The sequence below is a fragment of the Acomys minous genome, assembly GCF_964271855.1.
Source record: "Acomys minous genome assembly, chromosome: 14".
Lineage (NCBI taxonomy): Eukaryota > Metazoa > Chordata > Mammalia > Rodentia > Muridae > Acomys > Acomys minous.
In genome coordinates this window covers 65,307,533-65,334,996 of record NC_140496.1, presented here as the reverse complement: position 1 = coordinate 65,334,996, position 27,464 = coordinate 65,307,533, and the positions used below count along the sequence as shown (strand labels likewise).

The window sequence follows — 27,464 nt, the reverse complement described above, 5'->3', positions numbered from 1 at the left end:
CAGCATCAGCATCACTAGAAACCTTCAGAATGTTGATAATAAACCCAAGTGCTCTATTTTCATTGTGTGTGTGCATATAGGACAAAACTTCCTGTGCTGACTGCAGTTTCCAAATAGCACAAGCTATTTTTCACTCCACTATGAATTTTGTATGAATTCAGCTACTCAGATCGTTACTATTTAACATCAGAGTGCAACTTTCTAATGAAACAGTACACAAAGCCCAGTAATTCCTAAGCTATCAATGAACCAAAATTGATTCTTTAAAGATCATCTCTGGACTGAGACTTGCCTGTTACTCAAGACCTGGTGATTTGAAACCTTGAATATCTGAGATCAAGTCCCAACAGGTTATTTGTTGTTAATTTAAAACAATTGGGGGGGGGCTTGAGACAAGGTTTCTGTGTGTAGCCTTGGCTGTCCTGGACTTGCATTGTAGACCAGGCTGGCCTTGAACACACAAGGATCCACCTGCCTCTGCCTCCTAAGTGCTGGGATTAAAGGCGTGCGCTGCCACCACCACCTGGCTAAAACAACTTTTAATTTTTAAATGTGTATAGATATTTTGCTGATATGTCTGGACCACGTGTGTACCTGCCACGTGGGTACTAAGACCAAACCTGGTCCTCTGGAAACGAAGTGCTCTTAACCACTGAGCCATCTCTCCAGCCCCAACAGTTTAATACGAGTCCACGGGGATAGCCTTAGGTTCATCTGTTAGTGTCCCAGGGCTGTTTCTGAAGCTCAAATGGAATGACTGTTAATCTTAAGCAACCACAAAAATGGCGCTCCAGTAGAGGAAGGTCACAGTGCATTTCCAAAGTCTAAAGGAAACTACTTTTGAATTTTACAGCTCTCTTACTTTTACAGTTTAAGTACGTAACTCTCATTACGACTGAGGTCAAGGCCAAGGCCATTACTTTTGTTTTAGTCTTTAACCTCATAAAAAGGGTACCCTTCCCAAACTGTCCACCAAGACACAAAGAAGAGGTATAGCCCTAGGGAGGCCCCCATGACAGTCTTCGATGGTCAATGAGCAGTGTCTTCATAGGAAGGAAGCACCAGAAGTTTCTTTAAGAGATACTCAAAAGGCCTGGTGATAATGGCCCACGCCTTTAATCCCAGCGGATCTCTGAGTTCATTCAAGGCCATCCTGATCTACACAGCTAATTCCAGGACAGCCAGGACTGGACAGAGAAGCCCTGTCTCAAAAAACCAAAAGACCAAAATGGATTTACAGTGGTATTAACATCTGCTAACCACTGGGGGGCGCTGGACTGGCCGCAGTTCATCTGGCTGTGCTGCAGAGCAGCTAGCTCTACAGTGCTTTAGAGCAGCCGCACTCACAGCACAGGAATCAGGCACTATCCTTTTTGCTACCAACATAAGCATTTAAAATTTAAAAACACAGACTATTAACAAATATTTTAAAATTTTTTAATTTCAGAATTGCTGTTATGTACAGACATCATAAAAAAACACACATATACTGGATATTTTCCATGACATAAGAGCTGGAAATCAAGTTTAAGGGCAATTAGGAGAACTGAAATTGTCCCACAGATGGCTGAGGATGGCTCCTCCTCAAATGTCTTTGATCACCTCCTCCAGTTCTTCCTTTGTGAACATGTGGAAATTCTGACCAGGTTGCACCGTAGCTAGCTGCAGAGAGACAGAACAGGTTAGTAAAGTGGGCTGGGCTTCTTGCTGGTGGCCCTAGCTTGCCCAGAAAAGTGGGTGAGGCAGCTGTTCACTAGGAACTAAGGGATCTGCTGTCCTGGGATATCCTTTACAGGCAGCAGCAGGTCCTTAAAATAACTCTGACCCCAAAATAAAACTTCTTATTGACCATTTTTCTATTTTGAGGTTAATCCACCATGTAACAGCTAAACTGGCACCATTGTTACTTCTTAAAGCTACTTCGGTAAGCATCACAAGAGCAGCAGCAAAATACACAGAGCCCATACATTTCAGCTAGATTCCTTTAGAAACACACATTATACTAATACAGACTATATTCAATATATTATGTACTATATATTAAACATATATTTAATATATATTTAATTTTGTTCTTTTCTAAAGATTTTATATATAAGTGCTCTGTCTGCATGCAGGCGGTTGTAAGCCACTATATGGGTTCTGGAACCCAGCCTGGGTCCTCTGCAAGACCAGTAAGTGCTCTTAAGTGCTAGGCCATCTTTGCAGGTCCCTGTGCTTGTTTTAAATGTCAATTTTTCATGTTGTCTTATTTAATTTTAAAATTAAACACAAGTGTATTTTGTATGTGTGAAAATGTATGTTCATGTATAAGGCACATGTACACATGGAGCCCACAGGATGACCTTGGCTGTTCTCCTTGGGTGGTGTCTACCTTGGTTTTGTTCAGATGTGGACTCTGCTGGCTGGAAACTCACCAGGTAGGCTAGGCTGTCTGTCTGGTAAGCCCCAGGGAACCACCCTTCATACCATCATGCCTGGCATTTTTACATGGATTCTGAAGACCAAACTGAGATCCCTGCAAGCATTTTACTGACTAAGCTATCTTCCCAGCCCCACTGTACAGCATTTAAAAATAGAATATGAAAGTTAGCTGACAAAATTAGCACAATCTATTTGTACAATTCTTACAAAGTAAGTAATTCACTTACTTAAAACATCTAACAATCTGGTCTCAGAAAACATCTTTTGGGAGAATCTACTAGACATGCTTTGTGAGGAAATGCTGTTTAGTAGATTCTCCCAAAGGATATACCTAGTTACACAAAATGTCATAAGAATTTCAAATATAACTTTATACATATATATACAGCAATGTATTCTAGTCCATATAGCTTATGGAGTTTATTATAGGAGTATTATAAATATAAATAGCATTGTCACTTCTCTGAAGGTGTACCTTTACTTGAGCATTGTCAGTGAGGACAGAAACGCAGTATCAATAAACGGAATCAAGACTACAGGATTATTTTGAGGTCACTAAGGTTCCAAGGGTACTCCTCCCAACAGATTACAGGGGCTAAAACCAGAAACTGGGCAAAATGAACAAAAAGATCCTACAGAAGCCAGAGGTGAGTGAATACTAACAGGGTTTGAACCCTGCGCTGCTCTTAGGAATTCCTCGTCACTAAGTACAAACAGCCCCTATCATTCACATACTGATAGGCACTTACATAACGAATGTGACTCTCTTCTATTATGTCACTTCACATTTGTAAAACCTCTATGAGGCAGGTACACAGACGCTTTCTCTCTCTCATCAGTGTGTATGCTAGTCACATGTGCTAGAAAACAGGACTCCAGATAACGGCCAACTCTTTACTCACTAAGGATGCTAGATGCCAGAGGCTTTCAACGTCACTGTTAGGATAGCGGGGCTGACTGTTGGGAAAGAAGAGGCCCAAGGGTCCAGGGAGGAGACTGAGAAGAAGGAGCTTCTGATTTGTGTATTAACTGGACTGACTGAATATGCAAATGCATACAAACTTGAACATGACATTGCAAAACAAGGTAATTCTGTGAAAACAGATGGAATAAAAGATAAGACGAGGGGCTGGAAAGATGGCTCAGAGGTTAAAAGCACTATCTGTTCCACCGAAGGTCCTGAGATTAATTCCCAGCAACCATATGGTGGCTCACAACCATCTATAATGAGATCTGGTGCCCTTTTCTGGTGGGCAGGCATACATGGGGCAGAATACTATATAAATAATAAATAAATAAATCTTAAAAAGAAAGAAGAAAGAGAAAGATGAGATGAAGAGCAATCAAAGCTCATGCACAGAATATTACAGCAGTTTAAAGTCTAAGAGCTAAGCTGTGCTGGGACACACCTACAAACTCAAACACTAGGCTAGCTGAGTCACGACAGTGACTGAGACTAACCTGAGCTACACAGAGAACTCCAGGACAGCCTGGCCCACCCAGCAAGATTCTATTAAAAACAAGGCAAGGGGCTCGGTGGTTAAGAGCACTATCTGCTCTTCCAGAGGTCCTGAGTTCAATTCCCAGCAACCACATGGTGGCTCATAGTCATCTATACCCTCTAATGCCCTCTTCTAGGGATGCAAGGTGTACGTGTAGATATATACATAAAATAAAATCTTAAAAAACAAAACCAAAGCAAGACAAAAACTCAGGACTTCAATTAGATCTGGGAACCAACCTCAATTGCACAGCAGTCATTAAGTAGGCAAAGCTCTAGGCACCGGGGTGGAGAAGAACCACCAACACAGTTATTATAATGAAGGGGAAACTAGACTTGGTGCCAAGAGGTCAAAGTCTTCAAGGTTTGTGGTGCGAATGACAAGTACAAAGGTTGGTGTTATCAACCAGGATTAGAAATATTAGAAGAGGAAGTGTTTTTTCTGGAAAGATAATAGTTTAATTTAGGACTGGCAATCAGGAAGGACAGCGTTAGATGGTCAAATGGAAGTGCTAGAGCTGACCGGAAACCATGACAAGGAGTCAGCACAGCAGAGCCTGTCTCAAGAAGTAAAAAGTACAAGTAAACGACAATGACTAAGGAATAAGTGAGATGCCAAATATCACTTCTGTTTGGAAAAAAAGACTTAACAATACAAGTTAAAAAGTAGGCCACAAAGAATAGCCCACAGCGGTAAAGATCTAGAACTGATACAACCAAATGAACTTCAAAATTATGCTGAGTCAAAACTAAGACACAAAGCACACATTACACAATCCCGCTTATATATTATTCTAGAATGCATTTCCGTGCATTTCTACCAAGGAACCATCCTAAAGCTCCTTTCTACTTCTGCTCAAAGATAAGCTGGTCTGTTTCCAGGACCCAACCGTGCCCTTTTGAAGCAGCCTATGAAACCACAAGGCTCCAAGACTCCCACGCCTGTTGTTAATCAATCTCCCATCAGGAGTTAGTTAATTAATCCTACCTCCTGGTTGGTGCTGATTTAGTTTAATTACTGATTTGTGATTACAGCATCAATTATAGTAGCCAATGCTTTTTAAACTGTTGTTTTTTCGAGACAGGGTTTCTCTGTGTAGCCTTGGCTGTCGTGGACTCACTTTGTAGACCAGGCTGGCCTCAAACTCACAGAAATCCACCTGCCTCTGCCTCCCCAGTGCTGGGATTAAAAGTGTGCGCCATCATGCCTGGCTTTAAACTTATTTTTTATACAGAAATATACACATATATTATGTCTCTCAGGGTAGCCTATATTCTAGCCTGAGCTAGTGTAGTCAGTAATCACTCTCCTCGCCCTTACCCTCCCCTTTCCTCTCTGTAACGCCTTGTACCTCAATATTCCCTATTCTCCTTAATTTCATAGCTGCACTTGCACACTTATCAAGTAACCTAAGAATCCCTAGGCAAATACAGAATATCTCTCCCTGTTTATTTCAAAATCTGCATGTGGGGCTGGAGAGATGGCTGAGCTGTTAACAGCACTGACTGCTCATCCAAAGGTCCTGAGTTCAATTCCCAGCACCCACATGGTGGCTCACAACCATCTATAATGAGATCTGATGTCCTCTTCTGTCTGATGCTCTCTTCTGTCATGCAGGCATACATGAATAAATACATCTTTTTTTAAAATCCTGTTTGATTTTTACAATGCTGGGGTGAGAACCCAGGGCCTCCTGCTAGGCAGGCACTGTACTGTTGATTGGTACCCATGCCCCCAATTCCTTTGCAAATGCAAAAACAAACAAACAAGCAAGCAAACCCTGTTTTTCCTTTCATTCTTATTTTTTAAGATTTTATTTATTTATTTATTTTGCACACAGTGTGCATTAGGTCACATCATAGATGGCTGTGAGCCACCATGTGGTTGCTGGGAGTTGAACTCAGGACCTCTGGAACAACAATCAGCGCTCTTATCTGCTGAGCCATCTCTCCAGCCCCTTCATTCTTAAATTAACTGACTCCCACCATCATCAAGTCTCTAACATTATTATTCAAATGCTATCAATGACCTAAAAACAGAGCAGGCAAAAAGTGTTTTGGGGGTTTTTGGTTTTGTTTGTTTTTCAAGACAGGATCCCTCTGTAGACCAGGCTGACCCCAAACTCATAGAGATCCGCCTGCCTCTGCCTCCCCGAGCGCTGGGATTACAGGTGGTTTTTTGATCTAGTCAGTCTTTAGCAATGGAAGTCATGATGTCTGTAAAATCAGAGTAAAGCAGAAACAATACCTCTATGTTAGTTGCATTCAGCTTCTCCTCCATGACTTGCTTGAGGATGATGAGTGAAGACTTAATAGCTTCTTTCAGTGTCATAGACTTGAAACACAGTGAGACGAGCTGTTAGTTGAACCCTTCCTCCAACCCTCTCCCCTGTATCTACAGACAACTTAGCCAATATCAATAAACATTACATCTTAATTTATATAATATAGCATATTATATAATGATATAAATATTCAAGTATATAGCAAACAGAATATACTTAGAAGAAAAATGTCTTATCTTGGGCTACTAACTTTCATATAATAAATATCTCTGTATAATTGACTTCCTTGATTTAGAGGATAATATAACCTGGGTAACATTCTAATAATGCCAAGTGACCTAAAAAGGCAATCCAATGATTCAGGAAACACACTTTTCACTTTATTTACCTGTCTTAGGGTTCCTATTGCTCTGTGTTGTGGTTAATGTATCAGTCAGTATGGCCTAATAATGTTTATTATCAGGCCTATAATTTAGCAATCAAAACACTGACACCTGTTGTATTTTAAAATAGCCTTAGTTAACCTGGGGCAGGGCAGATAATCCCCTAAACTAGGCTGTGTAACTGCTCAGAGGTTGAGTGCATTGACTGCTTTTCCAAAGGTCCCGAGTTCAATTCCCAGCAACTACATGGCGGCTCACGACCATCTATAATGAGATCTGGTTCCTTCTTGTGCAGGCAGGCACACATGTGGGCAGAATATTGTATAAATAATAAATAAATCTTTTTTTAAAAAAGTATCTCCTAAACTACTTCCCATGCCAACTGCTTCTAATAATTTCTATCAAGCTATTTCTCATCCATAATCCCAAATACTTGTTAATTATCATCATCTGGGCCAAATCTCCATCCCCCACCTAACCCATGGCACAGCCTTTTTCTTTTTTCTCTCTTCTCCTCTGGTCTCCCCATAAATACCATGACCAAAGCAATTTTGGAAGGAAAGGGTTTATTTCATCTTTGAACTTTCAGGTCACACTTCATCACTGAGGGAAGTCAAGGCTACAGAGGAGTGCTGCTTACTGGCTTGTTCCTCCGGCCTTGTTCAGGTGGCTTTCTTTCTTTTTTTAAAGATATATTTATTTATGTATATGTGTGTTTTGTCTTCATGTACATTTGTACACCAGAAGAGGGCATCAGAATTCATGGCACTACAATTATAGACAGTTGTGATTACCATGTGGTTGGTGGGAATTGAACTAGGACCTCTGGAAGAGCAGCATTAATCAAGAATATATCCTAGAGACTAAGCCAATTTGATGAGGTATTCTTTCAATTCAAATTCTGCCTCCCATAGGATCTATCTTGTGTCAAGCGTGCTCTCTCTCTCTCTCTCTCTCTCTCTCTCTCTCTCTCTCTCTCTCTCTCTCACACACACACACACACACACACACACACACACACACACACACACACACACAAACACACACAGTGCCAGGACACTAACACCTAATTTCTTCCATAAGCAACATCTACATTACAGCCAAATTGCATTTCACTGTGCTTTGTTTTGCTGTACTTAGCACTGCAGGCCCATAGCAACTCTGTGTTGAACAAGTTTACTGGTAATATATTTTTTAAAGCATAAAATTATTTTGTGTGTTATTTCTGATTAATTCTTACAGTAGTTTGAATTTCATTATTATCCTGTTTGCATGCATGTGGAGGACAACCTTGGATGTTATTCCTCAAATACCTTTCACTGGCCTGTAACTCACTAAGTGTGCTAGGCTTCCTAGCACTTGAGCCCCAGTCACCCACCTGTCTCTGCCTCCAGAGCACTGGGATTATAAACCTCGACTACAATGCCTGGATGCCCCTCCCTTTTAAAGGGAGGGAGGGAGAAAATTAAAGAGGGTTAGAGAGAGATAGCTTTTCCCCAGCACCCACATGGCTTACAACCATGTACAACTCTAGTTCTATGGGATGTGACACCATCTTCTGGTCTCCATGGGCACTGCATATACATGGTACACAGACATACATGCAAAATAAAAGTCTTTTTTAAAAAGGAGCTAAACAGCTTTCTTTTCTTCCTCTTTTTTTTTTTTTAAGATTTGCTTATTAAGTATACAGTGTTTTGCCTGCATATACACCTGCACACCAGAAAGGGCATCATATCACATTAAAGATGGTTGTAAGCCACCATATGGCTGCTGGGAATTGAACTTAGGACCTTTGGAAGAACAGGCAGTGCTCTTAACCTCTGAGCCATCTCTCCAGCCCCTAAAGAGCTTTCTAAATGCTGACATGACAAAGTTTTAGTGATTCTGAACAGATCAAACCAGTTACAACATTCCTTTAAACCAAGCATAATCCATTGCAAAGCCCTAAACTCTTCATTCAATTCAACAAAAGCTGAAAGGAAGGAAGCTGCAGAAGAAAAGCTGAAGACAGCAGAGGTTGGCTCACGTGGCTTAAGAAAAGCCAGGGACAGAGAGCAGACAGACTCACACATGTTGAGCAAGCGTTCCCAGGAAGCACTGGTCCTGCCTCTTTTTCCTTTTCATAGACAGTACCTAAGGTTGGCTGATAAAGCACAAGAGCATCCTTCCATTTTGGAAAGAACTCTGTGGGTAGACACTATCAAACACTGTAATATGCCACAGCCTAGTCAGTCTTTCATGAAAGCAAGTTAGTTGATGCCATAAACTCCCTTGTATCCCTTTAAGAAGTTGTCACAGCCACCCCAACCTCAGCAGCCATCCACCGAAGGGCAAGAAGCTCCATAGCAAAAGAATTACTAAAGGCTCAGGTAATTATTATCATTTCTAGTACTATAAGACATTGTGATGTAACTATGGAGTCTTTCAGAGCCATCACACCATTACACACTGCGGTGGTGTGAACGAGCAAAGTCCCCACAGGCTCTGATGTCTGAGCACCTGGTCCCTAGTTGGCGGCACTATTTGGGGAGGTTTAGGAGGTGAGCCTTGCAGTATTCACTGGAGCAGGCTTTGTGGGCTTAAAGCCTCACCCATTTCCAGGGGACTCTCTCTGCTTTGTGTTTGCACTGAGGGTGTGAGCTCTCCACTTCCTGCTCCTGCAGCTGTGCCTGCCCCTTGCTGCTCTGCCTCCATCATGCTGGACTCTTACTCCTCTGGAACCATAAGCCCAGATAAATTCTTCCTTCTATAAATTGACTTGGTCATGATGTTCCATCACAGCAACAGAAAAGTAACTAGTACAGTCATATTAGTAGATTGTAGGAAAATGTAAAACTAACTTTTGTATAGACATTTCTGTGCCAAATCCAAAATAGCTCCAAAGCATGCCTACGTTAGGTGTTGCCGTGAGCAGCCACCTCTATGTGAACCACCAGGGCATGGCAGCCTTCAACCATTGCCATGAATGACAAAAGCCTAACTCTTCCCAGTCCAGAAAGACAGTACCAACTGTTCCCTTGCCGCAATATCCACACTAGGCATTATGAGCTGCTAAGTAGGCTGTGAGGACATTGTCCACATGAAAGCTGGGCCTGTGGCATATGCCTTGAACCCCCATGCTAGGGAGGCAAAGGTAAGAGGAGCCCACTGACTCAGGCTGGTCTACACAGCAAGTACCAGGACATCTAACACTACACAGAGAGACCCTGTTTCAAAACTAAAATAGAGCATGTTCTGTGCAGAGGCCTGGCTTCAATTCCAGCACAAACCCATAACAACCAAAATGACAAGCTGTGTTAATCTCACGTATAGAAGTACAAGAACAGACAACTTTATACTGGTAAATACAGTTGCAAATGAGAAAAAGGATTAGTAAGTAAATCATTTGGCAGAGAAATAGTGATCCACGTCTTGTTTTAGGTTGCAATTCCACGTTGACAAACAACTGGCAAAACTTAGAACAAAACTCTTCAAGGCTAGTTGTAGACACAGAAGTTAAGAATTACCTTGTGGTACACTTCTTGCAAGGAGCTCTGGGCACCCTCTGAAGCAGAGCCAATTGCTCGAGCATCACACTGTACAAAGGTCCCAGATGGGTCCATGTGAAACCTGAAAAGGACAACAAAGCTTCAGAGGGCATCTTATGCCATAAACGCCTCACTAAAAGAAGTCTAAGCATTTTACCCTGCAGCCAGGACATGCCACTGAAATACTGAGGCACAGCCCCTAAAGACCTTTTGTTTTGAAAACAGTTCTTTAAAAAGGTCCTTACTAGGCAGACATGGTGGTGCAGGCCTTTAGTCCCAGCAATCAGGGAGGCTGAGGCAGGCTGACTGCTATGAGTTCAAGGCCAGCCTGTTCTACAAGGTGATTCCAAAACAGCCAAGGTTACACAGAGAAATTCTGTCTAAAAAAAATCTCAAAACAACGCGCGCGCACACACACACACACACACACCCACACACCTCTTACTAATGGCATATATAAATCTGTGTACACATGGGAATGTTACAATAAAAACAATTTTGTGTGCTAACCAAAAAATTAAAATTTAACGTTCAAATTTAAGTATTAAAACAATATTTTAAACAAGAAGAAAATGTTAAGAAAATTGCTAACTGGGCTGGAGAGATGGCTCAGTGGTTAAGAGCACTGCCTTCTCTTCCAGAGGTCCTGAGTTCAATTCCCAGCAACCACATGGTGGCTCACAACCATCTATAATGTAATCTGATACCCTCTTCTGCAGATAAAGTGCTCATATGCAATAAATAAAATAAATAAATCTTTAAAAAAAAAAAAAAGAAAGAAAATTGCTAACTTCCTCAGGGTCCTGGGTGAGAAGAACAACCGAGTGAATAAACATGAACACGGCACTTATGCATGTCTGAGACATCAACAGGAGAGTGACCGCGGGGTCTATGGACACCTATGTCAATCTTCTTTTTGATACTAATGCGAGAATGAGGATCAGATGGTAACAGTAATAAGTCAACTTTTAATTCTTCCGAGAATTAGCACTGGTTCTACAGAGGTATCTTCATGGGTCCTCAAATCTGATACAAATGGCACAGAAACACTGGCTCCAAAGCCACACCTTTTCCTAATTATTGCTTCTTTCTATTTTTTAATTTCATCTATTTATTTGTCTGCTTGCTTGTTGGTTGATTTGGGTTTTTTTTAGTTTAGTTTTGTTTTGTTTTGTTTTGTTTGAGACAAGGTATGTGTAGCCCCGTCCTGGAACTTGCTCTATAGACCAGGCTAGCCTGAAACTCCCTTGCCTCCCAAGTGCTGGGACTAAAGGTGTGAGTGGCCACCACCTGGCTGTTTCTTTCCTTTTAAAACTAACTAAGCAGAGCGGCTCAGACTGGTCTGGAATTCACTGCGTAGCTAAGGATGAGACTATACTTACCATCCCACCTACCCGCAGAGCACTACAGTCTAAGGCACTGTCCACCACACTGGTTTTACACGGCAGCAGGGTGACCCCCAGGGCTTCCTGTACACTAGGCCAGCACCTACCAAGTCCTTTCTAGCTTCAGTAAACCTCTGAGCTGATTCACACTATTACACCTCACAAGCTACATCAGTCACCACTACAGCACCCCCAGAGCAGGGGGAAACAGTACTTACAGCTGGGGTCCTTTCTCATCAACTCCTCCGAATAACAATGCTACTCCAAAGGGACGAGACTGGAACCAAAAAGAATTAATTCAGAAGAAGCTACAAATAATGAGAGTCTGTGAAAACATGTGCAGAGGACAAATGTCCTCAGTCCTCAGAACAGCAAGCAGGCTCAACACAAGCCGAACTCACCATGGCCCCTGGATCTGCATCTTCCTCTCCAAACTGCAAAGCCAGATTGGACACAGCCTGGGTCACACTCTCCACCGTCATTGTCTCATTATAGGTGAACCAGTGGTTCTAGAAAAAGGGCAAAGAAAGGTACTCCTTCCTGGTGAGAAGGAAACTCACACAACCACCACCTCTCTACCAAGGGAAACCAAAGGCTCACCTGCCTCTTGTTTCTGAGACAGGGTCGCACTCTACAGCAGACCTAGAACCTGCCCAGACCAACATGTTTTTCTTGATTAACACTAGCCGAGCGCTTGACTGTATCAGAAAAGGAATAGCTCAGACTGCCAGATGCTATGGCATATGCCCACGGTCCCTGCACTCAGGAGGATGGTGAGTTCAAGGACAGTCTGGACTGTCATAAAAAGACCATTTCTCAAGAGGAAGCAGGGAAAATGAAAGGAGAAGAGGACAGAGGGAGAGTACACACATGTGCACAGATAAGCTCTGGAAAGGAGGAAGACCTAGAGGCTGCTACCCTTGCAAAATAGGATTAACACCTAAAAGCAAAGCAGCAAGTTTAGTCTTTTCACAAAGTAAGTGTTAGTAACCAAGTGTCAGTTTTCTTTAAGTGCTCATCTTACCCTGTTAGGGCTTATGTTAAATTATTCTTACATAAGTATGGAGGACAGACTTGAAAATAAGTGTCAAGTCTTCAACCTTGTTTTCCTCTCACTAGCTTACTACAGTCAAACCACAGACACACAAGGATTTGTTTATGGGGTTTTGTTGTTTTACAAATAACAATTTTACAAAAGAAAATCACCATTCCTAGCCAGTACTTGTCACCTGGTACAAATCATTGCTAGCCAGACGAGAACAATTTTATAAGCCTGGCAGAGAAGGCAGCTGCCAGGATATCCTTTTTCTATGACCACACCCACTATGATGCTCCCACAGAAAGTCAACCAGGGATACAGTGCATGCTGTATATAAGGTAAACCTGGAAGAAGCAAGAGACTGTAGGCTCTACTGACCAGAGCTTGCTGTAAGTTGCAATGGCTTAAGAGCTAAATCCTAAGTCCTGAGAGTTTTAGCAGGGGAATGGACATACAACACTCTCAAGAGCCATGTCTACTATCAGCACAGACAACGCAGTGTAACCTGGGTAGCCCTGGCATCCCTGAATAAGGAGCACATGCATCACAGTAAAAAGCAGAGAAGATGCTGATTTTTACCTGTGTCTCCACTCTGGCTTTATCAATTAAAGTTTTAGCATCAGCAATTAGCCCACTCATGGCACAACCTGCAATGTAAAAGCAACAGTGACCAACTGGCCAAAACCATCGAGAACTTTCATCAACTGAGTAAATACTGAAAATCTGGCCCAGAACCATGGCAACAATCTCAGCAATAAACCCAACAGAATAAATGGGAAATGACGATCACTGAATATAGGTATAATGACACAAATAGAAAACCATCTATGGTGACCATGGAGTCAACCAAACATGAATTTCCACATTACAGCCTAAGAATCCCTCCAGTGAGTTTTATAGAACATGATGCACTTGACATCTATCTTCATCATTGTTAGCTCGTCTGTGTGTATGTGCAGTGTGCGTGTGTGTGAGAGGGTGCACACGTCCCAGTATACATGTGGTGGTCGGGACAACTCCTATTGAGTCAGTTTTCTTTTTCATCTTTACATGAGTTCCAGGGATGGAACTGAGGTCACCAGGTAGCAACTGCCTTTATCCTCTGGGCCGCGTTGCTGGTCCCATGATGCACTTCTGAGCTAAGCAAACATAGCCAAAAACCTGAAAAGACCAACTATCTCACTATGGATGGCAGCAGAAGACCTCAGAATCACACCAAACGCCTTCTCGGCTACCACATCAATTAGTTAGAGAGAAAGTTTGCCTGATGGCCCAATGTGCCAAGGTTATGGCTACTTACTGCTATAATTACTACTTTAATGCCGTGACTCAAATCTCAGTCTCAGCCTGGGTTTCTCTCCAAAATTTCAGAACTATAAAGTCTAATAACTCTCACTCCATCTCCTTGGGTACCACTGTCTCAAACCACTTCCCTTCTGGAACCCCTCTTTTTCCTTAGCTTTCGCAACCAATCAGATCCCAAGTTCTTTTTCGGCCACTGCCTTGGTTGAAGAATTTCATCATTTGACTGATGGCCAAAGATTATTGAACTATTTGAAAAAAAAAATTTTTTTTTAAAGTAGAACACTTCATGAATTTGCATGTCATCATTACACAGGGGCCATGTTAATCTTCTCTGTATCATTTACATTTTAGTATGCATGCTGCCGAAGTGAGCTTTAAAAAAATTCCTATTGAGTCTCCTGCCTCCATCCTTAGCCCCTATCAACCTACCTCCAAAAGACAGCTAACCTGAGATACAGCAGACCTAACATTCCAACTATGAGATCTGTTTCTCTAGCTATGAAAGAGAATACTAAGCTAACAGTTACCATGGCATTTAGTTCTTATGGCCTTTCAGCAATTAATTACTTTGCAAACACTGTATTAATTGGATTGAGAAGGTAAGATAGCCAACTACAGCACAAGGCTGTAAATGTAAAAGTACACATTCTTTAATGCTACTATGTCAAGAGCCAAAGCAAGAAAGTTACACCAAAGACCAGAGAAAGGAGGGTTGGGAGGGCCAGGAGGGAAACAGTTAAGTCTAACACACAGGAATGGGATTCATCTGGTCTAGGTTTGTGTGACTCCTCCGACACTTTGAACCTCACACACTCCAAAACCACTGAAAATCACTCTTTTTTCAGTAGACAGCACAACTTTCCACACTTTACTGGCTCCAGCCAACTTCTGTCCAGGATAACATGCATCAATGAAAACACAGCCATCACGGGAACTAGCCTGAGATCCAATCATTATATATTTAAATAGCATCACATTTGCCAAAGCTTGGGTTATAGTTCAGCGGAAGAATGTTTGCCTAGCAGTGAGAGGATCTGGGTTCAATTCTAAGCACTATAAAAAGTAAAATAAAACCAATGTGAGAGATGAGAAGACTTTCTGGCAGTAGGTTAAGGGTAACTGAGGTCTACAACTATCTCCACTGCCCGCATTCATGTACACTGACCTCCTGCCTTGAAAACTATAGCCAATCAGAAGATGCGCCTTTACTCTGTGAACCCCCTTGGATCACAGCAGATTAATTAACCCACAGCAGATCCTATAATAGCTTCCACTTATTACTTACCTATATGAGCATCAATCTCTACAATTTTCTCGATGCTGCTAGGCTCCATTAGTGGGGAGGTAATTCTCTTCTCCACAGCTAGACACACACCCTCTGATGTCTGGATGCCAATGGCCGTAGAACCAAGCTAAAACAAAACAAAAGCCACGATGCAGTTATCACGTACAGTTCAAAAAAAGCTCTGCACACATTCATATGCAGAAGCTTAGCCAGCCAGCCCTAGGACGCAGGAAGAACAGAGAGCCTAATAAACTCTACACTGTTCCCATGAATAGCAAGGGCATTCCCAGAATCCTGTACTTATGAAGAGGAAGTCTGGGACTTGGGGGAACAGGGGACACGCTATAGCAGAGTGCTTGTCTTGAGTGAGCAAGGCTCTGGGCTTAGTCTCCAGTACCAAAAATGGGGTGGAATATCCAATTAAGGTCTGAACACATCTGAAAAATGATCTGAGCTGACTCTAATACTGGGAGGAGGAATTCTAATGTTCTAATCACTGTTTGTATTTCTGGAATCGATGCCCTTTATCCCTGCTACCTATATTAGTCTATCCAATAGGTTATGCTCCCCAAACCCATGTCATTCCTAGAAAAGAAGAGAGGAAAACGAGTGGGAACAGAAAAAGACCACCATCCCCACTGACCACAGTAGAACACCAATGTAACCCAAAGTCACTAGCAGTCCACGGTGTAGTAAATTCACCTCTTCACCTCCACGTCACCACTCCAGTCACCTGCCATCTTTATCTCATCTTTAGTCCCTTGCTCTGAATATATCTTTTACTGATACACCAATAAGAAAAAAAAAAATGCTATCTTAACTGTACTTCTCTCAAGAACTGACACCCTCTGGACTTCCTGAAATTAAAACCAAGTGAGTTTGTCTTAATCTAATGCTATCTCTCACCTCCAACTTTATCATTCCCTATTAACTGACCAATCCCTTAGGTACAAGACAACACAACTGCTCCAGAAGGCGTCCTATCAGCAGCACCCTTCCTCAGCTGTCTCCTGTGAATTACACTCTCCTTCTGCCTCTCCAAATTTACTCACTATCCATAAAGTCTCCTAAGGCCATGCTTTATCCCCTGGACTCCCACTGTATGTAATTCCTATACAACAATGACCCACTGTGCGCACGGACTAAACCTGTTATTGTAAGAAAGACCCACAGAACTCCATGAATCTTTTAAAAAATGTTAATTCATTTTTATTTATGTGTTTCTCTGTGTCTTGTGCACCTGTGTGAGGATGCCTGCAGAGGCCAGGAAAAGGCAGCAGATCCCCAGGCCTAGAACTACAGGCAGCACCACACCAAGCTAGACTCTGCCTTAAACTCTAAACTAAAACTAAAAGGGAACTGAGGCTGTAGATCCAAGGTAGAATACACACCCTAGACCACGAGTCCACTCCTAGGACCGCCAAATCAGAAAAGCAGCTGACTCCCAGGCTGCCTTCTCTGTTTCGAAGGCTAATGGCTGCTCCACCCACTGGTCACGTAGAAGACTCTACCAGGTTTACTCTAGAAATGGCAAGACAGTCTTTGGATTAAGAGATTCCAAGCATAGTGGAAGTATTACATTGAAAACCAAGTTAAGTAAAAATATATGAACTCAATTTTAAGAATCTCAGACTAGTTCCTGTAGTGGAAATTTTGATTTCTTTGAAAACCCAGTTATGTTCCGTTTTTGTTTTAATCCCAAGTGTGGGAATATGGAGCTGCTTTTAGTTCATCCACAGCTAGTAAGTGTCAGGGCTTGGAGAGGGGGAGAAGGGCATGGTCTTTGCCAGCTGAGAGAGTTGAACTCTGAGGACTCATGAGCCCAGACACAGAGAGACCTTCAAGAAAATGCTTTAAAGAAGAAGAAAGCGGCTGCTGGTTCGTCCTGCTGCTCATTTGCAGTGTGGTTTGCTGTTTGCTGGACTGCTGACTATCCTGACAGCTGAGCCTGGGATTACCCCCAAAGAGCCCGATGACCCTACTCAGCAGGAACTAAGTATAAAGAGGTCTACTCCCTCGTCCCTTCTAACTATCCTTCTCACCTACCTAGTGTTGGGGGGTTAGAAGTGAGGTAGAAGCATAAGAAACCTCAATAAAATAGATTAAAATGGACACCCACAAGTTCCCTACTCAGATCGAAGGCCAAGAGCCAGAAGCACCCCTACTCACTTGAAATGAGGACCTTTTCTCTAGAGTAGTAGTTCCTATAACCTGGCAAAAATTCACACTAATAAATATAGCAGAACCATGACTCCCACACAAAACTACAATAATTTCATCAAACAAGAAAAAAAGCTTTAAAAAAAAAAGCTTCATGAAAAAGAAACACTGTAGGTCAATACTATGCAAGGCATCCTGATAGCTACTGCCCTATTCTGCTTAAGAAAGCAATTTCAGGGCTGGAGAGATGGCTCAGCAGTTAAGAGCACCTGCATGTTGGATGGTTCCTAACCATATATAACTACCACTCCAGGGGTTCCAGTGCCCTCTCTGGCCTCCGATGGCACCGCACTCATGGTGCAATTACATGCAAGTAAAAACACCCATACAAATAAAAATAAATAAATAAAGATAATCTTTAAAAAAAAAAAAGAGTGCTGCTTCTAGGAAGCTGAAAATAGATGGTACAAGCCTAAGAGACTGTTTTTATTACACAGTTTATAGACATTTTATCTTTGACTCTAAAACTATGTGTATGCCCTAAAAATTTTAAAAAAAAATTGTTCAAAAATTAAATCCAAGACTATATGTCCTCTAATTGCCATATTTTAAAATTTGGGCAAAGATTTAACCTAGGGCCTCTCAGCTGTTAGGCAAGCACTCTACTGCACCACACCCACACCTACCCACTTGAAGTTGTTTATTGAGGATCTTGAATCCCCAACTGAACAAGACAGAAGCAATTCACATCTACTTGTAATTTTTTCTAGTAAAGCAACTCTCAAATGGAGGCTTTCTTGCCTCCTAGCAAGATTCAACAAAGTCTGCAGACATTTTGCTTGTCATAGCTGGAAAGGTAAGTGCTACTAGTAGTGGCCCACACCAGAAAGCCCCACATAGAAAAGTTACTCAGTTCAATTATGTAGAAAACCTGCTTTCACAACACAAAAATACACTGTCAGCCTACTCAACTTGGATCCCAGCTTTATTTTATTTTTTGTTTTTTTAAGACAGGATTTCTCTGTGTAGCCCTGGCTGTCCTGGAACTCATTCTGTAAGCCAGGCTAGTCTCAAACTCAGAGGCCTGCCTGCTTCTGCCTCATGAGTGCTGGGATTAAAGAGCGCTGGTGCATGAGCCACCACCACCCGGCTGAATTCCATTTTAATAACAACAACAACAACAACAACAACAATAATAATAGTTGTTATTGTTATTATTATTTTACAAGAGGCCAATGTTTCTGAGACAGGCTATTTATAAAATACATCAAGTGCCAGCAAGATGACTCGGCGGGTAAAACACCCTACCACATAAGCCTGACAACCTGAGTTCAATTCTTGAATCTAAGGGTGAAAGGAAACTGTCCTCGGACTTCATACATGTCAGACAGTATATACATGTAGAAAAACATACTGACGTACACAACATCAAAGTTCAATATTTTGTTTTTCACTTATACTCTCCAACATATCTTTATAGTCTAATTTTGCCTAATTTTCTCTTTCAAGCCACCTTTGTAGAGTGAGGAGAGGCAGGAAAGACCAGGGCACATCTGAACTGAGTCTGTATGATATTCCTTGAGTATTACTCAGCGATGCAACCATGTCAGATGCTTCGGGTTAATAACTGATGTTATCACAGGTTTGAGAAATGTATTTGAAAGGCATTCTCTACTGCTGCAGGTTATATCTGACCCACATTATTTATAAAGTATTTCCAGTGTATAAGACAACTTTTTAAGCCTGAAAAATCCATGCCAAAGACAGGGGTCATCTTTTTCACCAGGTTCTTACCTGCAGCTTGCTTCCCCTTGCTTCCTATGTCCAGCGCATACAGCTGGGGGTGCCATGGCTGATTCCCGACTCTGTGTGGGGAGTATGAAGCAGGGAGGAGCAGGCTGCACACGTCTCCCTGTACCTCACGGAGAACATGAGCATAGATTGACTCTCCACCAGAACCTGCCCATTTGACTTGGATGGCTGTGCATCTTCAAGAGGCAGTGTAGGCTGGCACTGGCTATCTGCTGGCATTTAATAAAGCACCTGGCTGTCCGTGCCCTGCCTGCAAATAGACACATGCCCAAGTCTGCTGCACAGGGTGTGCGTTGGAAGAGGGGTAGTCTTATATGGTGAGTATATTCTAAAATTTGCTAGCCCTAAAGATCCTTTAAAGCAGGGCAGCTCTTGGCTTTAAACAGAACTGCTGTCTCGGTTGAAGCTCAAATAAATACTAACATCTTGAATTCTGGCAGTTTAGCACTTCATATTACTGACTGTTCAATACAGAGCAAAGGTTATCAGAAAGACAAGGACTGGCAGGTGGCCCAGGGTTTTCTATTTCTTGATCTACAATATTGCAGGATATTTAATCCCATTGTGAACTATAAAAACCTGTTTCTAGTTGTGGAATGGCTCAGCCCTAACACACACCTTTAATCCAAGAACTTTCTGTTTATTATGAACAGGTGATTATGGCTTGGTTCAGCCCTAGCGCACACCTTTACTCCAAGAGCTTAATGTACTCAGGATTTAATAAATCCTAGGATTTAACCCTTAGGTCAAGAGGCAGAAAAGAAATCAGCTGACAGGGATTAAGTAGAAAGGAGAGAGAGACTTCAAGGGAAGGGTATTAAGACAATGTGGAGAAAATGAAGCTTTTTGGCTTTTAGCATTTTTCCTCCTGGGCTGTCAGCTGAGCTAGCAAGCTTTTGGCTTTTTCCTTCGGAATATGAGCTGAACAGGAAGGTCAGCTGGGTGCTTTCTCTGCCTCTCTGAGCTAGTAAGTTTTCACCCCAGCATCTGGCTCCTGAATCTTTATTGGTATTTTGTTCTTTTAAACAATACTATAATGTTTCCATATCTTTTAAGTTTTATTTATTATGTATAGAGTGTTCTGCTTGCAGGCATTTATTTATTATGTATGCAGTGCTCTACCTGCATGTGTGCCTGCACACCAGAAGAGGGCACCAGACCTCATTAGAGATGGTTGTGAGCTACCATGTGGTTGCTGAGACTTGAACTCAGGACACGTGAACACAAGCCATTACTCTTAACTCTGAGCCATCTCTCTAGCCCTCCACTTTCAACTCTATGACTTCAACTTGTCAGATTCTTTCTTGCCTTTTCTGGATTCTTACAGAACTGCTTTCCTACAGCATACTCCTATAACAAGTAACTTAGAGATACAAAAGTTTTCTTAAATCATATGAGGTATTATTCTATGGAACAGCTGTGAATGACCTACATGGTTTAGAGCAAACTAAGCGCAATGGAAGGAAACGTCAGTAGGTAAGGCTTCCGTTTTAATCATTTCCCATCATGAATGGTTTCTAATAAAATGAGCTATCATTTAAAAAGTATTCTTAATCATATTTATTTGTCTATGTTTGTATGTGTATACATGTGTGTGCTAGGGTACTGTAGAAGTCAAAGGCCAACTGAGGGACTTGGTTCACTCCTTATACCATGTGGGACTTGGGGATTAAAATCAGGCCATAAGGCTTGGTGACAAGTACTTTTACCAGTAATAAACAGCTTTGAGTGAACACGTTTTGTCACTAGAACTATGTACACAGAAGTGACTAGACAGACACTGGAGACAGAGAGGTGACACAAGCAAGCAGTAGAGAGACCAACTAGTTAAGTAATTTCTCGTCCTTGTTAAAACATTGGACCTCCTACGTGGACTTGACCCCAGAAACCACAACCAAAACTTCTATTTTGGGACCTGGCATCCTTTTCTTTCCTTCTTCTAAGCATTCCTTTTCAATATATCATTCAAGATTGCAGATGTGTTTCCTGTCAGGTTTCTTAACTATCTACCAAAGGAAAAGCTACTTAAGTTACTCCTAAATCAACAAATACAGTTCTAACTTTGTTTGTTTTGTTTTTGTTTTTTCAAGACAGGATTTCTCTGTGTAGCCTTGGCTGTCCTGGAGTCACTTGTAGACCAGGCTGCCCTCGAACTCACAGAGATCCTCCTGCCTCTGCCTCCTAAATGCCGGGATTAGAGGTGGGTGCCACACCGCCCAGCCAGCATGAAGTACATATTTGGTGTGTGTGAGTGTAAATGTCTGCCACTCAAGCATGAAGGCCTGGGTTTGACTCCCAGAACCGCGGCAGGTGCACATACACATGCAGTGCGAGCACTGGGGAGGCAGACAACATCTGAGCTTGTCTGTCCAGCTAGTCTAGCCAAGTAAGAGAGCTCCAGGCTCCGTGAGAGACCCTGTATCAAAAGCAAGGTAGAGAACAACTGAGGACACCCAGTATCAACCTCCAGCCACCATATGCCTGCTCGAACACACCCACAACACAGGAGCTAACTCTGGACTTCTATACTTCTCTTTAAAGTCAAGAGGGCTTGAAACAAAAGCATGTCTCTCCATTTTTATGTGAGAAAAAAACTACTCATATAATTATGAAGCAGTTATCTGTTAAAAAATTCTCAACATGAACCTCAGAAATAGTATTAAAGCACTTATTATAAAATAGTGGTTGGTTAGAGGACCATGTGAAAGGATGGCTAAAGCGGACTCCCGAACGCCCTTCTAGCAATGTGTGAGGCTGTTACGCTATCCTACTAGTTACTATACCTTGATAGCCTCAATGGCATATTCCACTTGAAATAGTCTTCCTTCAGGAGAAAAAGTATTCACACCCCTGTAATTAAAAACAACACAGCAGTATTAGAAGCACAAACGATGGGATCAAGTTCCTTGACAACTGGCTCAGGCGACTGGAGGATACGCAAGTTGCCATCACTCTCTGCTCACAGCGCACCTTTCAGTCGCCTGCTGTACCAGGTGTTTCCACGGGCCTCAAATCTACACAGAAAACACCTCTGCTTAACTCCCAAGCCTGACCAGTCTTACCAAACTGATCAAATGCAAGCAGGTGACCCGAATCAATCTGGATGAATTCTGAGCCAGCCTACCAATTCCTTTGATAAATTTATGCCCCAAAGCTGTCCGGCCAAAATGGCCTTCTTTTTCTTTCTTTCTTTGTATTATGAGCATTTTATTTTTTACTTTTGGTGAGAGTCAGTTAAATGTACATTTCTCTACCTATTGAATAAGAGAGTATTACTGCATTTACAACAGACTGAGATCCATGTAGTTACTAAAGCCTATGTAGTTATGCCAGACTACTTTACTCTCTAAAATACGCTCCCCTTTTGTTTGTACCAGTGTATTGGTAATCGCTGTGGAGAGGAGGCACCAAACACACTGTTAGCTCTAGAAGCTTTCTTTCAGCACACAACTACAATTTAAAAATGTTTTTGAATGACTACAATCCTTAGTTCATGAATTCTAAACTTCACAACAGTATGCATATAGCACTTTATTTTTCAGAATTTGTTTAACCAAAGCGTTTTTCAAAAGAAAAGTGTGTGTGAGAGAGAGAGGGAGAGAGGGAGAAGGGAAGGGGGGAAAAGAGAGAGGGAGACAGGGAGAGGGAAAGAGAAGGGAAGAGAGGGAGGGAGGGAGAGAGGGAGGAAGGGAGGGAGAGAGGGAGGAAGAGAAGACTCTGACTTTAAGAACTCTTACTGGTCACAGCTCTCCCTGGTCTACTACCATCTCTGAGGATATTCTCACTAAATGCGAGATAGAGAGCACATCACCATCCAGTTCTCCTCAGGAAATGTCACGAAAGCCACCGAGAAGGGAGTTCAAGGTTCAAGAACAGGGTTGTTGTTGTTGTTGTTGTTTAATCACTGACAGAGCCGTCATGGCGGTGCAGAGAAATAAAAGAACCCTGTAAATTGATGCGACTAATTTTTTTCTTACCCTAATTTAGAAGCTTCATCCTCATGGGCTTACTTCATCCTTCCAAAACTGGGCTTGTACCTCCTCCAAATTTCCTTTGGTTTTTGTTTTTGTTTTTGGTCTTGTTTGGTTGGTTGGTTTTTCAAGACAGGGATTCTCTGTGTATCCCTGGCTGTGCTGGACTCTAGCTCACAGCAACCCGCCTGCCTCTGCCTCCAGAGTGCTAGGACTAAAGGTGTGCGCCACTGCATATGGCTCCTCCTCCCAAATTTCATCCCTTACTTCTGTTGTTTCATACAAACTAAAAATCCAATCATTGCAAATTTCTATTTCCAGTGTGCCTTTTACCTATTTAATCTAAAATTGGAACAACCCTCTTAAATAGCCCAATTACACCCAACATTCAACATTTTCTAATCTGAAATAGTACCTTTTAAATCTAGTCATCCTGGTAAAAAAAAAAAAAATCAACTCACCTATACCATTCCTAGTATTTTAAAACACCCCCGGTTTCTCAGTTCCTCCATGATAGAATGTTGACTGAGTTGACTCACCATTCTCTCCCTTCTCCTTTATCCGGCCACACGCTACGTCATACCAAATCACAGCAGCTCCTCCTCCGTGCTAACGTCTCTGCCATCTCGATGTCCCTGTCACCTTTTACCTAACTATTGTAACAGCCTCCTGACTGGTTGGTGCTGATTTGTTCTTCTAATGCAGCCAATTAATCTTTATAAAAACAAGTGTGATGAGGCAACTGCTTAAGGAAATCATTAAATCCTGACATAGTGGCTCATTTGTATAACCCCAGATCTCAGAACACTAAGGCAGAAGGGATCACCACAAATTCTAGACCAGCCTGGGCCAGCCAGTTAGCTCTAAGCAAACCTGGGCTACAAATACCTTGTCTTTAAAAAAAAAAAAAAGAGAGAGAGAGACCAAAAAAGGGAGCTGGAGAGAGGCTCAGCAATGAAGAGCACTGGCGGCTCTTCCAGAGCAAGAGGCTGATGTGATTCCCAGCACTCACACAGTGGCTAAAAACCATGTCACTCCAGCTCCAAGTGATCCAGCAGCCTCTTCTGGCCTCAAAGGACACCAGGCATGTACAGGGTACACAGCACCTCCCCCCAAAAAACATAATTAATTTTTTAAAAAGACCAAAAAGAAAATTGATAGCACACAGCTGCTTCCAGAGTGAGATCCAAACCCTTAGCAGTCTATCAACGCCATCAGCACCTAGCACCATCTTGGCTCTTCCATGTCACCTCCTAGTCTCACAATATGCACCACACATAAGTGGTAAGTCAGCAAGACTGGACTTTTCTCAAATATGCATTATGCCTTTCCACTGCCCCCCCCCTTTGTTTGTCCTTTACTATGTGACAGAAGTGTTGGCTCTCGTGCTCTTGGTGTATTAAAATCCATCTGAACTACCAGCTTCTTTGTGAAGTCCCCCCATGCCCTAACAATGAAGGCAACTTCTCGTCAGAACTTCCAGCGCTGACTTCCATTTCTCTAGTGATGTCAATATGCTTCTGTCTCACACGACAGAGACTTACAGAGGCCTGTGCTTTACTTAGTCTCAGCAGATACAAAAGGAAAAAAAATCCAAAAAGCAACTAATATATATATAAAGAAATGAGCAAACTTAATAAAGCCTTTCAGGTGAGGATTAGAATTTTCTCAAAATTTTATCTCCTAAAGATTAAAGATGACTCTATAAAACTCTGGAAGCCAAGTGTTAACGACCATGTTACTTGACTGCAGGAAGTAGTTTTAAACTTCACATATATCTGCTATGAGTCAGCAAAAGGGTTAAAAAAAAAAAAGGCCATCCCAGGTGCTACTATTTTGACAGGCTCAATATAAACTTGACAAGAAAAGCAATTTCTCATACTACCTGGAACAAAGAAAATGTCTGCCTTCCCTACCTTTTAAAGGACCTCAGTAGCTGGCAAAACTGCTCTAAACAGAAACTGAAAGTTAAAGTGTCTACAGCTTTATGACAGTATTAGTTAGCATTTCCAAGACCTGAAAGTTTTTTCTTTTAAAAAAAAAAAAATAAACACAAGCACACAGCTTTGACTTTACAAAGCATCTGGCCTTCAACACAACACTGAAATTAACTTGATTTCAACTCCCCGACCCTGGTCAAACGGCATCAGCGTTATTAAAACTCTTCTGAGAACCACTGTACGCTCTAATTCCTCCAAAGCCAGATTGCAGGCAGCGTAGCTGAAACTGCCAAGTACAGCACAGCATGCTTCCTACAAACTCATTCAATAGTCTCCGGTAACTTTCTATCCAAGGCAGCTCATCTCACTTTTTTTTTTTTTAAAGCAGTCATACTTAGGTTGAAAAGATGAACGCAGGGCTGGTGACCCCCTAACCTCCAGGTTAAAGGTCGGAGTTCCGAACCCCTTCTCCGACACCGGTCCCAAGCACAAACCCCAGCTTCTCGCTTCCGCAGCGAGTCAGGACTAGCGGTGACTCAGCGGCAGCACAAAGGAGCCGGATCCGCTCCAGTCCTGCTTGGGGAATCCCACCGGGCCCACCGGGCGCCCCGGGCACCAGACTCCCCGGGTCCCGCCAGACTTAGGCTCCCCCCGGTGCCCCATGACACTGCAGAACCCAGGCCGCGGCCCGGACCTGGGCCCTGGGCTCGCCCACCCAAACCTCGACCCTTCTGCTTCCCGTCGTACGAACCTGTCGTACTCGGACCGAGTGAGGAACATGGCGAAGACAGGAGGCGGCAGTGGCTACGCGGGGTTTTCCAAGGGCCACAAGACTCCAACCAGCACCCGAATCAACCACACCGCCACAGCACCAAGGACCCTGCTCCCGTCTGCGCGTGCGCATGTGACCTTTTCTTTTAGCCCGCCCTCCGGTGCCTCCCTTCTATTGGCTGATCGAGATTCTCGCCGCTATGATTGGGCCCGACCGGTTTCCTCGCCGGACCTGGGTTAAAACGGGGAGGGCGGGATCAGAGCGCACTTCCGCTACCCATCACCGGCGGTTGCTAAGGGCGCTGGGACTCGAGGTGAGCGGTGAGAGTGAACCTAGCAAAGAAGGCGTGAGTACGCCAGGAGTTGGACAGCTGGAAGACTTGGACTGATAGTTGGGTGGTCGGGGATCGTGACCTAAGTGTCGCCAGCTCGCGTGACTGCAGCCGGGGGACATGCATGGATCTCTTTCTTCGTGCTCACCTGCCCCCCCCCCCCCTCTAAGCTGTCTTCCCAGCTCTGCGGCTACCGGAACCGGCTTTGTTGAGAACTTTTGACTTGAGCAGAGGTGTGTACACCTCAGTGCAGAATCTGTACCAGCGCGTCCGGCGCTTCTGCCAGCCGGGCTCGTTGAAAAAGTGTTAAAAGTTGGTAGGTTCTAGTCTGCAAGAAAGTTTTTCAAATTCCTGCGTAGGTAAGGTTATTTTCCCAGGTCTTCCCTGGATACTACCAACCACCGTAGCTCTCTCCCAAGTTTCAGACCCATAGACCCAGAGCTCAGGACCCGAGATTTAGATCAGTCACTGCTTTTTCAGGAAGAAGTACCGTGGTTTGGTGCGTTTCTTTTCCTAAGGGTAGAAAAACAACTTAGCTTTTTAGAAACATTGTATATGAATCATGTGTCAAAGAGAGTTAAGAGTTTAGGAAGTCGTTACTCTAGGAATGTAGCTCGGTGGCTGAGTACTTGCTTGGAATGCAGAAACCTCTGCCCAGTCCTGGTGGGGGTGGGGCAGGGGGTGGTCAGAGTACAAAGTTTCAGGGTGACTAAGGTTAATATACTACCCCAAAAAAGGTAGGAGGTAGTACATGTTGGTTATACTTGATCATGACATGTACATACATCATGATGTATGCGTATATGTTCATGATACATCAGAACATCATTCTGGCGGCTGGAAAGATAGCTTAGCAGTTAAGAGCAGCTCGTGCTCTTCCAGAACACCCAAGTTCAGTTCTCAGCATTCTTGCTAGGCTGCTCATAATCACCTTTTATTCCAGCTCTTTTTCTGGCCTCTGCTGGCACCTACCTACGTGTCACACCACATACAGACACACACACATAAATAAATTAACATTTTAAAAAATACCTGTTTTGGTCAGTTGTGGTGGTGTCTTTAATCCCAGCACTCAGGAGGCAGAGGTAGGGGGAATCTCTGTGAGTTCAATACCAGCCAGGGCTATGTAGAGAGGCCCGGTCTCAAGAAAGATTTTTTAAAACACCAGTTTTTATATTGTAAATGTTAGCAACTGCTGTTTGTCAGTTCTACATTAATAAGTGGGAATGCATAGGCGGAAGAAAGAAGTTGTGTTATGAGTCATATTTGTCTGAAAGGGAAATCTCTAGTTCTTTGGGTTTTGTTTTTGTTTTGTTTTGTCTTTTGTATAAACGCTCGCTT

General features: G+C 42.8%; 1 protein-coding gene across 1 annotated transcript; it reads right to left on the bottom strand.

The window, feature by feature from the left end:
* Positions 1-1,425: 1,425 nt before the first annotated feature.
* On the bottom strand, positions 1,426-25,930 carry PSMA5 (proteasome 20S subunit alpha 5). Its single transcript, XM_084757587.1, has 9 exons — positions 25,772-25,930; positions 21,893-21,959; positions 15,138-15,264; positions 13,127-13,194; positions 11,910-12,017; positions 11,727-11,785; positions 10,103-10,205; positions 6,174-6,260; positions 1,426-1,662 (listed from the first exon to the last, which is right to left on the bottom strand). The coding sequence occupies exons 1-9, from the start codon at positions 25,798-25,800 to the stop codon at positions 1,585-1,587; spliced, it is 726 nt and encodes a 241-aa protein (XP_084613713.1). The 5' UTR covers positions 25,801-25,930; the 3' UTR covers positions 1,426-1,584.
* Between the last annotated feature and the right edge of the window lie 1,534 nt (positions 25,931-27,464).